Source organism: Rhipicephalus microplus, chromosome X (genome assembly GCF_043290135.1).
Source record: "Rhipicephalus microplus isolate Deutch F79 chromosome X, USDA_Rmic, whole genome shotgun sequence".
NCBI lineage: Eukaryota > Metazoa > Arthropoda > Arachnida > Ixodida > Ixodidae > Rhipicephalus > Rhipicephalus microplus.
The window spans coordinates 210,708,825-210,722,006 of NC_134710.1; the positions used below are offsets into that span (position 1 = coordinate 210,708,825).

At 41.2% G+C, this 13,182-nt stretch overlaps 1 protein-coding gene across 1 annotated transcript in view; it reads left to right on the forward strand.

Moving 5' to 3' along the window:
• The window catches only part of fand (Pre-mRNA-splicing factor SYF1 fand), a 106,789-nt gene that overhangs the window by 34,356 nt on the left and 59,251 nt on the right, over window positions 1–13,182 (forward strand). The window contains exons 12-13 of the mRNA XM_075878532.1: window positions 1,350–1,450; window positions 4,388–4,463. Coding sequence (XP_075734647.1) covers window positions 1,350–1,450; window positions 4,388–4,463 — 177 coding nt within the window. The remainder of the gene's footprint in view (window positions 1–1,349; window positions 1,451–4,387; window positions 4,464–13,182) is intronic.

Here is a 13,182-nt window from a genome sequence, read left to right on the forward strand (position 1 = left end):
GTATAAGATATTTTGAGCTAGAACCAGTTGTTTTAGAGCTGATGGCGGAAAGCGCGAAGCGCATGCAGCAGCTCTCTCTTCCTCGCGTTGGTGACTTAAGTTCTATTATCAATAATTTTGTTTGTTTGGTGTGTATTCACTCAAGAGATAGTACACAACATGTTACGTAGGTAAGGTCCTCGATTCTGTGGCATATGGAGAATTTGCAAACTACTCAAAAGTATGCATTAAAGTTACATTTTAGATAATTTATCTGTGGCATCATTTAAAGGTTGCTGTTTAAAACTGGAATATGAAAACAATTTCTATTTTGCTTGACAGTTCATAATTCAGGCATTAAAGAGTTAAGCTAAAATTAATGTCACTTTTTGATTTCATATGCACACTAGTTTTTTAACGGGGGACGTGGCAATGGGAATAGTAAATTTGGTCAAAATTTTCAATTTCTCGGTTAATTTTTTTTCTGCAACCCTGAGATCTTGTTTTACATCATGGGGAATTATTAGACCAAAATACGTAGTGAAGGCTGAGGAAAAAAAATGCATTTTGTTGGTGGGCTGTCGTCAGAAGCTATGAAAAAATTGGCCTTTATAAAATGCAATTATGCAGATTTCCTTTGGCCAAGTGCCACCATATTGGCATCATCATAAAAAGGACAGATTGGAGCCCAAGATAACCAAAAAGCTGTATTTCTTTAATGAAAATTAAAGCTAGCTTTCTTCCGAGTTCCATTCTCTTAGATTCCTGCACTAATTCCTTCGAGCTCCATTTTCTCAGCTTTCATTTTTGAGCAGCTGCTATCAGTCAGCTCCTGTGTCATTCCGCAACAAATGAAGGTATAGCCATTTCGTTATGTGCACTTAGATCCTGAGACATTGATGAGTGCTGTAAAGCTGTCTGTACTTGCGTGCACATATACAGATTTTTAAAATTCGCCTTTTGTAAAAGTTGTTCATAAAGCAATATGCCCAGGGCATTTCAAAGAACTTTTTATGTGCTTACTTATATATTAAAAAATGAACCAATAGGATTACATTAACGAATGGGCCCTTGTGAATATGCTTATACAACAATGCTATGCACTTATGTCTAATTAATTAATTTTGAGATGATAATGAAAAGTGTTGTGTCATAGAAACTATAATAAATAACTCAAAACTGATTTCAGTTATAATATCAGCACAACAAACGGCATCTGCATGCTAAATTTCATCACTTTAGCACCATAAATAACAAAAAATAGTTTCCAGTGACATGTCCCCCCTTACCTGGAAGAGCATTGAAACATCACTAGTTTCAATAGTGTAGTAGTTTGTGTCTAATTATGCCTTCTTCTGTTTCTTGTGAAGGCTCGAATTATTTTTGAAAAAGCAACCCAAGTACCATTTACAAAAGTGGAAGACCTTGCCTATGTGTGGTGCGAGTGGGCAGAGATGGAACTGCGACACGAGTAAGGAATTTTTTGTCTTTTTGCGGGACACGACATGTTGTTTTTACTTAAACACTGGCAACCATTTTTAAAAAGACCATGTAGCACACATTAAGCCTGTCATCTTCATTTGCTCTTGGCAGTGTTTCGACTACTATGAAAATGCCAACATATTCTGAACATTTTAACCTCTTCTAAGAATAAGTGTTTTCCTAATTGACCAAGGAGCATCATGGGGTGTGACAAAATGTAGAAGGTGCTGAGGCACGCTGTTTGCACTGATTAGTTGGTTGCACATTTTGCATGTCTTGTCATCATACTTTCCTTAAAAAGGGGGGGAGAGGGTGGGTTCAATCTTTTCAGCCTTTTCATTTAGAAAGCAAGCACAATAACAAATGTTAAACTGGGATGCGAGGCCAGTCAAAGAGTCGCACTACTTTCTAGTTCAAAAATGCATACTTGCCATGTCTCCCGGATTGTCCAGGAGGCTCTCCGATTTCAACCGTTTCTTTTGTTTGTACGGTTATCATGAAAATCTCCTTGAAATCGAAATTCCTGTGCGTGATCTAGCCGCATTGACCAGAAAACCCACCGAATTTTATTATAAACGAATTTAGGAGGTGTTCATCTAAACGTACAGTAGAATCTCAATGGTGCAAAACCACAGCAGATAAGAATTCGTGAAATTCTCCAGCCGAAGTCCACTGTGTCTATTGGGCTGAAATTATAATGTTCCGAACACTTTTCCTAATCGAGGCGGGTGATATGAACTTCAGTACAGAAACCGTCGAACGAAGGCCGAAAGCAGTGTGCTCGAAGCTTCGGAAGTTTGCGTGCCACCAGCGCACGAGCTGTCTACAGTGCGTATGATTGCTGTTGCGACAACCGCTGTGGAGGAAACCGCGACCGTTCTTGACACGATGATGTATGACAACGATGTTATTGATGAAAACTCTGAAAGTGTGCGCGCGTCCAACGATCGACCAGTCAAAGCAAAGCTGCTTTCCGCAAACTCTGCGGACAAAACTGCAGCAGATGCGATCATAGGTTGCATAAAACAACTTAGTTTTGAAGGCACGTGCGCAGCCAGCACACGAAATTGAAAATGGAAATACCGTTTGCCACGACCACCGCGCACGAAACCGCGGTTGCGGTGACGCTATAGCGATCTACGAGCTTCTAGGGCACGTGGCTAACGCAGCAGTAGATTCAAGACAGTGAAGACGTAAAAAAAGGCTGAAGTGTTCTGGCATTCCTGTCCAAAGAATCTAGTAAAGAGCAAAGCTTTGACCTGCACTTTCATGGCAGGCAGCTGCGTCGTCCTGTTATTTCGACGGAAATAGATTTTGCTAGTTGTTTTAATTAAGTGAAATTTCGAAAGTGTTTGCGCTCCTTTGAGACTCTCATCTTAGTGGGAAACCCTATCCTCGTGTGTTCATCCACTCCAAACCATTCTAAGACCACAATGGCTATGTTTGAGCTTGCGATTGGGACCATCCCACCCCTCTTGTTTTTCGTGTTGTTATTTATGTTTCTTTTGTTTTCTTTTGGTACCAAAAGAAAATGTAAAATAATGACGTGGTTTTGAGGACATCTTCAGCAGTGTTGTGAGAATGTGCAGGGTTGTTTTATCAATTCTGAAATTAATATACACCAAAGAATTTCTCAAGGAAGCTTTTTGCACCTCTCATTTTTTAAGTTGGCAATTGAATGTCTCGACTTATAATCAAAACTAGTTGTGGCTGTAAAGTCTCTACGAAAATGATCTTCATGTATTCCTGAGAATCCAGCTTTCTTGCACAGTTTTCAAGCACAGCCGTGAAGCTACCTTGGTACACCGGAATTCGACTCTGTTGTTGTTGTTTTCCGAAGACATCGTAAATAATTATTTTTTTAAAATTAAATGGGCTTGGCCCCCCCCCCCCTTTTTTTGTGCAAATTTATGGTGGTTGATCTACTCTTGAGTTGACTTAGAATCGTGTAAATACAGTATTTATGCCCCAGAAAGCGACTTAGTCACAACACTCCACCAGCACATCTAGTGACTAAGTTCACTTTAAAATGTAAGCTCCTGGTACACATTCACAAAGCATTTCTTTCATAATAGCAGCTTGTAGCATTACCATACGAGTTAATTGTGAAAGATAATGCATTTCTGTCCATGGACTTCTAAATTTAATGAATTAAACTTCAATGACAAGTCTCATTTCTGTGCATTGATGTTTATTAATTTTGTAGTAAACCATGGTTAAGGTCTTATTGAAGTGGAATTATTTACAGTCAATGTAATGTTGTAAAGTGCTTTAATGGACCCCCTTCCCCCCCACAAACACGTAGTTTCATGGATTGAAGTAAATGAGGGAGCTATAAAAACTTAGAAGGCTTTTTAGGACCTTTTAATGCTTTCAGTACTGCTATATTTTTCCTTTTACTAGCTATAGCCCCTGTGGTGGTTACTGAGAAGAATGTGCTACTACAAACTAAAAATAGATTTATTTGCCTGCAAAAAACTTCAAAGTTGTGAAGAAACACCTGGATGCTAGCAGTTCCATTGTGAGAATGACAATATGCCACAAGATCCAAGAAGCCATTTTTAGTGGACAGCATGTAGCACAAACTTCTGCTGTAGAAATGTATGCATGTTTTTCTGATTTTTCGGGGAATGCCTCATTGAATGAAATGCAGTTTTTATGGAAGGGGAAGGCCACTTGCTGAATTATACTTTCCAGAGTGCCAGATAGATAAGGCATTGTGACAGTACAACAAGAGAAGACATTGGCCCTTTTCGTAACTGTTATATATACTTAATATAGAATATCTGAAAGTACAGAAGTTTTGATGTCATTAAGACAATGGTTTTTTGGTGAAAAGTGGTTTTCATTGGACATCTTGTGGAACAGCTTACTAGTATGTCATAGCATTTCTTATATCTGAATTTTTTATCGATGTGATTTGCAGAAACCATGAAGGGGCTCTTAATCTAATGCAGAGAGCCACTGCTATGCCATCCAGGAAAGCTGCCTACCATGATCAAGTATGCTTCATTTTTGTTTCAATGCATGCAAGCCAGAGCATATAAAAGAGGGAGGGAAAAAAAAAAGAAATGGCTCAGTGTTACGTAGTAGTTTTTTTTTTTTTTTATAAATAGATCCTTTGTGCTTCCTCTATGTAACATTTTAAATTCAACGAAGTATAAAGCAGAATTAGGTACTTATATTTATGGGGTTTATTGCATTGTATTTCCAAGGCCTGCAACATGCAAATCCAAGCTATTTATAATCTCATAATATTTTTTTTATCTTGGCCAGCTGCACAAGCAATAGAATGTAGTACTTAAATAATAGGTTGGCCTTCTTTTTGTGTGCGTGAGAAGTAGTAAATATACACTTTTTAAAACTAAAAAAAGAAGTTGGTGACTGTCATAACTAATGTATCATTTATTGTCATTAACTTTATTAAAGGCTTTGGAGACGCTTATTTTCTCAAAGCTTCCTCTTTTTGTATGTGTCGTTTGGTGTTCTTGCTTTAAAGACCTTTTCAACTTTTCACACCTAATGTAACTCGACCACTTCCGAGTATAGTATTTGTTTTGTGATTTATGCGTCCTTGCTGCCTCTATTAAAATAATGTTTGCAGAAAACTCATTGCAAACTCAGTTCAGACAGCAGGTTGTGCACAATGTTGGTGCCATTTTGCTGGTGTAAAATTGTTGTACTAATCAAACAGACAAATATTTTTCAGCATTCTTTTCCTGTTCATTCTTTCAATATTTTCCTGTTCATTCTTTCACACTGCAACTTACCTCGTGGACTGTGTCTGAAAAACTTTACAGCATGTGAGTTTTAGGTGCCACTGGCTGTCTCAGTGTTGATGCATGCATCGAAGGCCAGCATTGCCAAATAATTTGTCCCTAAGTACCATTCTGAACCCACCAGCATTCTCTTAAGTTTCTAATCGTTTGCAGCCTGCAAAATTTCTTGCTTTTTTTTACAATGCAATACAGTCGAACTCCGCTACAATGAATGCTGCTTCAACGAAATTTCCGCTACGACCAAAAATTCACGATTCCCCGTCAGCAGTCTATAGGAGTCAATGCATAAATATTGTCGCCACAACGAACACTTTTTCTTCAATTGTCCCGCTCCAACAAAATTTTACGATGCGATTCCAGGCTCAGATACTTATTGTTATGCAGTAAACCCAATCTTCAAAATTTAGATGCATTTCCAGAGCCTGAAAATGCGTCAATGAAGTCTAAAACACGTGTTGGTACCATCAGAAACCGCCGCTGTTTAGCAAGCATGGGCGCTGCCATTGCTCAATAGTGACGGCAATGAGACTGCCCTGCTTTTTGTTTTGCCACTGGCTTGCTTTTGAGTCACAGACGATCCAAAGCTGAAGCTCAGTCGCTCAGTGCATGGTTTCCTTCTCACAGCTGCTGGGTGCAACCACGGCTCAATGCCTTTTCCGATTCCGATGCTTATCATTATGTTCGTGCTTGGCCAGTGTGGTAACTTGTCAGAGCGGCTGTTCGTCCGCATTATCAACAAAATCAGTTAGTCGCGAGTGAGGGGTGATAAGAATGGCATAGAATAATGCAAATGTCTCCGCTTTACGATACCCTGCCTCCATCTCGTGGTTGTCGGATACTTATGACGGCGCACAGCTGCTGGTGTTAACGTGTTAATGCAACTGTTTCACCATGGCCTCGCTATGCATGGGTGAGAATCATGTCGCGATGCTGCTGGGAAACAATAGTAAGGAGAGGACATTTTTTTGAATTACGAGACTAAACATTTCTTTGTTTTGCTAGCTCAGATCAGCGCTATTTTTTTCATTTCGCTACTACGAAATTTTTGCTTCAACAAAATTTTTTCCGCACCCAGTCAGTTTCGTTGTAGCGGGGTTCAACTGTAGTAGGATAAAGTGTCCACTGAACCAACACGTGAAAAAATCCTTGCATATAGTGAGAGGCAGACAGGAAAAAAAATCCAGTGAAATGGCTAAAAAGTAGGCTTGTGCGAATATTCGAACGAATAGTTGAGTATTCTAATTCGCTTCAATTCAAATTTAAATTATCGAATATTTTCAAAGTATTCGCATGAATGAATAAATGTATATTAATCCGCAGGTAATTGCCTGTAAAGGTGGTTTCACTGCAATGTAGGTATGCTAAGCCGTGAAAGCACCTATCCAGGAAAAATTCGCTTTGCCGCGAAGCCCTTTTTAAATTTAAAGGGTCACTGCAACACTTACTGAGCCTGGCCAGAAAATGCTGCCGATCAGTAGTCGAGGCTACCGAAAACACGCGAGGCAAATATTATAGCACAGCACACGGCCTGTAATTCACAATAAATTTTCAAAGCTAAAAATGGCTTTCTTCTCTCATTTGGCAAATGACACTACAAGCTCGAAAATCACTTGTCACAGCCAAGAAGGAATATACGGCTCTAGTCATAGCCATTGGCTGAATTGAGCATGGCGCGCTCGTCGTTACCGGGGCCGTCGTGGGAGGCCGCCCCTTGTTCACAAGTACGTTCGTGATCGCACTGAAAAGCCGCGTATTCGAAGAAAAAGAAAAAAAGAGGCGCTCAAGGTGACGAGGTGCATGTGACGTATTTTCTTTCGCCGTGCCATTCCTCCCTGCTTAGCTTCCAGCTATTTCGTTGGCACGAGAAGAGAATGCAATTGCTGAGTGCGGGAAATTTTTGGAGCTTTGCGGCGGTAAATTTGCATGTTTACTGGCTCCATGGCTACTTGAAAAAGTGTTGCAGGGCCCCTTTAAAGGAACATGTTACCCTCAAATCAATTCATTTTGTTAAGCTTGTTAAGATGGTTTATATGCTCCAAGTATAATAAATTTTAGAACGTTAAGTATCTTGCAGGTTATCACTCGCATCCTACCCAAACTACTGCTTGAGGTTGTTTGGGCTTCCTTTGAAAGAAAAAAAAAAGCATTTGCATAGAGCCTTTATTTCAATTCAGAAGAAATATTGTGCTGGTTAGTTAGGTCATGATAAATATTCTCTTTTTTTTAATAGGTCTACATACCATTCAAATTCGATTCAAAATTATTTGATCAGAATTACTATTTGCTTCAAACTCGCTTCGAACCTAAAATTCACTATTCGCACAAGCCTACTAAAAAGTATTTCTAGCAGATTGCACCTTAAGAATGTGTATATGGCCATACACATGAGAGATAGCTTATGCACCACATAAAGCCCAGATTTTTTAGGAGCAAAGCTCCTTAAGCTTTCATCATATCTGTCATCGTTATAGGTCTTCAGCGCGTCGAAACACAGGTGTTGTGCAGATCGAATACAGAGCATTCATAGCTCGCATATAGTTTATAAATAGTGCATAAACAGGCAAAGGTGTGGTATCACAATGCTTGCAGTGATTCCGCTCCTGCACCAACTGTGCCAAAGTGTGCTAACTCAGATATACTGCACCTTCCTGATAATATCAACGGAAATCGCGCCAAACTGCGCCAAAGTCGGATTCGGGAGCGGTTGTCACCAGCAATAGCCATGCGGGGGTGTAAAAGCATGTGCACCTTGTTCTCGGGGCCATCAAAGTCACAATCACGTACCTAGAAATTTTCTGCTGAAGATACAGTGGTCGCGCGTGGGTCCTAAAGTAATCCACAATCCTATGTTTGGTGCCTACGCAACTTCTGTTGTGCTAGTCCGCTTTACAACGAAACGCGCTCTCCGCAAGGGCTCATGACCTCTAGTCCAAGCAGCAGCGTGAAACAGTAGCGGTGATTCATCGGCGGATGTCGCACGTTCGAGGAACGCTGCTGATAGCTCGTTTGAAGAGTTGTGTGGCACGTAATTAAAGCAACTTTCACTAATAACTGCACACATGTCACCAGAATGTTTGTCAAAATGGTTGATTGGGCGAGTTGGTGATACATGACTAATTATGAAATGGAAGCGCACAACGTAGAAGCAGACGGAAAGACAGGGACAAGCGCTAACTACCAACTGAAAGTTTATTCGGAAAAAATATGAAATATATACTAAAAGATGATACAGTGTCAAGGCACATACGATAACACCAAAGCATAGACCAAAAATGGCAACACCGATAGAATATCTTAGTGCGTCAGCCCTACCTTACCATCGCTTACTGTGCTTTACATTGATTAGTTAACTTCTACGGCATCTGCTAATGTTTAAAAACGCTAGCTCCTTATCGGACAAAGCGATTGATGGTTTGCTGACGCAAGCCCCGTGTTCCGCTATGTGTGCTGCTTCAATTATAAGCCTTGTGCGCTCATCTTTGTGCTTTTGGAGAACTACTGTCTTATCAAATTGTACTTCACAGCCACATCTAGTGACATGCTGGGCAAGATAACCATCATTGCCGCTACGAACATTGCACGCATGCTCACGCAACCTGTCGTTGAGGCATCTTCCAGTTTGCCCAATATAACATTTTTAAACATTAGCAGATGCCGTAGAAGTTAACTAATCAATGTAAAGCACAGTAAGCGATGGTAAGGTAGGGCTGACGCACTAAGATATTCTATCGGTGTTGCCATTTTTGGTCTATGCTTTGGTGTTATCGGATGTGCCTTGACACTGTATCATCTTTTAGTATATATTTCATATTTTTTCCGAATAAACTTTCAGTTGGTAGTTAGCGCTTGTCCCTGTCTTTCCGTCTGCTTCTACGTTGTGCGCTTCCATTTCATAATTAACCAGAATGTTTGTCATGTCTAGTTCTGGACATCACAATTTATTTTTTCGACAAGGTGGTGATGCCGGCTAGTTGGTTTTTATTACTTGCATTCATATTTGTAGCGCAAAAGGAAACAGGACGATAATATGCTCCTTTTGTGTCTTCGTCTTTTTTCCTTTTTGCGCCGCAAACATCACTGCAAGTAATTTTTTATGCTTCAAGTCCATAGTACATGTGAATGTAGGGAACGCGTTGACACTTTTTCTTTAATATGCTTCAAGGATCTTCATTTAGAAGTGCTTTTTAGTAATTCCTCCCATCAGCACATCCGCCTTTGTAATCGCTGTTGCAGCAAAAGCCCCTAAAAGACCCTGCTCTTTCGAATTCGAGGTTGCTAAGGTCCGAATTCAAAATTTTCGTGCGCATTTTTTTAAACATCATCTCCTCAATAAAAACATGCCACCTGGTCGGAGCAGCTAGTGAGGCTATCGCTGACGGCTGTGGTGTTGGAAGGCCCTCTGTGAAACCGCTACGCCTTGTTACCCTAGCCTTGTTACACGTCTGACTCTCACTTTCCAGGGTTGAACATCACGGCATCACATTAATTGCTTCATTGCGGGGGGGGGGGGGGGTCGCACTGCTTGAAGGGCGCAGTCGCTGGCATGCGCTATCTTGAGGCATAATGTGACTGCTTGTAAACTTTCTGTGCTCCTAACCTCTTTTTTGCATCAGATAATTGACAGCACAAAAACTGCTTCGGCAACTGAAGTGGTCTTTATTTTTTTTTTAGCCAGCATTCTTTCGAGTTATGCAATATCGGGTCCAAAAGATACAATTTGTTAGTTTTACTTAAGCTCTTGAATGGGATACCAACAAATTGTATTGTTGTCGGAATAATAAGGTTTGACTTCATCTGCTAGGAGTGCTAGTGGCGGGATTGCTATTTTGAAAGTCCAGGGACTCACCGCACTCGCAAAAACTTGCTGCACATGCGGTGTTCGATATCCGTACAGCGACTTTGATGACAAGAGACCCTCGAAGCACCTCTTGTACTCCAATGCACGTACAGATGGAATCAGGCTTGTCTAGAGCGCCCCCTGGCCGCCCCAGCTGCCGTTTTCTTCAAAAATTTGTAGAGCGAGATGACGTAATGATACCAACATGTTAATACTGCGTGTTAGGCCCTTGTGCTATAATGTAAGCATCATTGTAAGCATGTAGCTAACGTGAGCTGCAAGCTGTGGCCAACAACAGTGTTGACGGGTACACGCTCTGCTGCTTTAGGTAAGCGTGATTCTATCTACAGTATGAACGGCGTTTAGGAATGGATCTCCAAAATAGCACGACGATGGTGTGACCGCTTGCGATCATGGGTCAGTGCATGGCCACTATAAAAAGTGAAGCTCTTTTCGCACAGTCTGTTTGCGTCCATGGTACAAGGTAGAAGGGTATACCAGCCGTGTAGCCTTCTACCTTTAACGGCTGCCGAAATAGCGCACGCGCCAGCTATCACATCCTTAAAGTCGAAGCTCATAACACACACACCCTGCTGCATTCTTATTTTCTTCCTGCTTCTTGAAGACGGGCAGTGCATTCCTCTCTGCTTGACTAACAGTCGATGGCAGGATTGATGCGCGAAGGATGGTATTACATCCACCCTCCGTGGAAAAAAAATAGGTAGGCTCTTTTTATCTCTACTTTAGCCGCATTCGTCTCCCCTGCTCGCGCGCTTGTACCCGCATGTAAAACACACGATGCGTGGGGGGATGTTATCTATTGGGACATTACACAAAACATGATGGCAATGGCCAGTGGCGTAGCCGAGGGGGGGGGGGGGGGGCAAAGTTTTTTTTTCTATGGCATATATAGCACAATATGACCATTTGCCTGCCCCCCCCCCCCCCCCCCTCCCCCAAAAAAAGATTTGCCTTCGCCCCTGGTGATGGCAAAAGCCAGTTGAGAATGTTGAGTGTTAATATAATTGCTGTCACAATAAAAACAAAATGGCTCTCGCCTTTGAGTCATCTTAGGGGTATGCTTAAGGTATCATGTGAGGTTTCTTTTTTTTTTACGCACTGCTTTCTAGAGGACACTATAGAGGGTTTCTGGAGTATGAACCGAACGCCCTAGCCACATAAAACGTCGCTGCAAAAGGAAAACAAAGTTTGTTAAATCGTGTTGTTTTATTGCAGAGAGATGAGTGGTGGAGGAGGTTGGCTTTATGAGACTAGCTAAATGTCTTTATGTTATGCCCAGCAGTATAATCAGTTGCGAACAAAAAGAACCTTTTTTATTCTTGAAGTCATCTTAGGGAAATGCAGTTGGGACTGTGTCAGTCTCTAGCATTGTACGTCATAGCATTTGTCTACCATATTTGTTGATAATCGCATAGATGTGTACAATTTTTTTCAAAATCTCTCGGAAGTGATTTGGGGGTCCGCATTATTATCGAAGCTACTCAAACCGTGCATTGGCAGTGCTTCCCCTCTGGTTCCTTAAAACGGCTACGACAAACCTAGTGATCTTTCAACCTTGTGCTTGAAACATATGCATGCTGGCAACATTGAATCCAATCCAATCCTATTGTTCGCGACGTGTTTTGTGGGCGGTTGATTTCCTTTGTGCTTCTGCGACTTCAGCTCGAGCAAATGGCAGCGGGACGAGTTCAGTACGATGCCCGCTTTAAAAGAAGTGCAATGGTGATGGCTGAGGAAGTTGGGAACTCAGCCGCTGCTTGACGGCTAGAGGTGGCGTAATCTATCATCTGTGGGTGGAGGCTCTAGCGTGAATCACTCTTCAAGAGTGAGCCCGGCCAAAAAGGCTTCCGTGAACTTCGTTGTGGCCGTCACACAGAAATAAAAAAAAAAAAAAAAAAGTGGCGGAGTTTATGATTGAGCAGCGAAGTCTCCTATTGGAGGTCAACGTTGAGCTGATTCAGTAGAAAGCCTGAGATGTAGCTTGAGAGATAGGAATCCCCCGAGAGAGTTTTTAGGCTTCACGTGGATGGGCACAAAAGTTCATGCGAAGAAATTAATTTTTCCTCCGGCGAACAACATCGATAAGACAGAAGCTACTAGCAGATTGCGAAGTGATCAAATGAACAAAACTCACTTTATATTTAGAAACTGGGATGGCTTTGCCATTACCATGTGCAGCAAATAAAGGTACTTTTTTCTCCCTGCTTTACTCGCGTTACATTCGTGTTTTTTTTTCCGGCACCGAAAAGTCGTCGCTCCCGCTACAATCATGGTCGCATTACATTCGAGTAAGTACAGTATTTAGAATGTTAGTTCATGAAGTACAATTTATTCAACCAGTATTCTGTTTATTTCTTATGAAAATAATCCCTGATCAATTTTTTCCAGATTGCTCAACAGCATGACGCCATTATTTTTGCATTATCAACTGAAATAGGGAATGCTTCTAAGATGATTGGCTCCATGAGATTTGCAAATGAATCGAAGTGTTTCTAGCTCTTCACAAGAGCCCCAAAATAATTATTCATGTTCTTGAATGTAAATGCAACTTGCTTCTCCTCCAGGACAAGAAGTTAGCTGCTGGAAAAGAGAAAATTTTGCTGCTCCAAAAATTGCTCCAAATCAAAAGGCCATGGTAGCATTACTGCACTTGGTATAAAGTACTGGTATATCGAAGAGAGCTGGCACTCGCATGATATTGTCTACCAAGAAAAGTTTGTCCAAACATAGACCTTATACAGGCTAAGGGGCGACGTCATAATGCTAGGTATAAAATAGACTGTATTTCGAAGAGAGCTGGCAGCAATAATGTTGTCTACCTAGAAATGTTTTTTCAAAAATAGACCAAATAGGCAAGGGAGTGACGTCATACAGTAAAATTATGATGATACCATTGCGGTTGATGCGAATTTCGTGGTGATATGAACTTTAAGGTTGTTTCGAATGGACTACATTATATAAAATATGCCGTGATTCGGTTTTATACGAACGGTTTTTCCAGCTACCGCGGATAATACGAATGCACAATTGTCCGCTGCACATGAGCGGCATAACACGGCTTGTCTGTGGGAGGAAGGCCCGTTC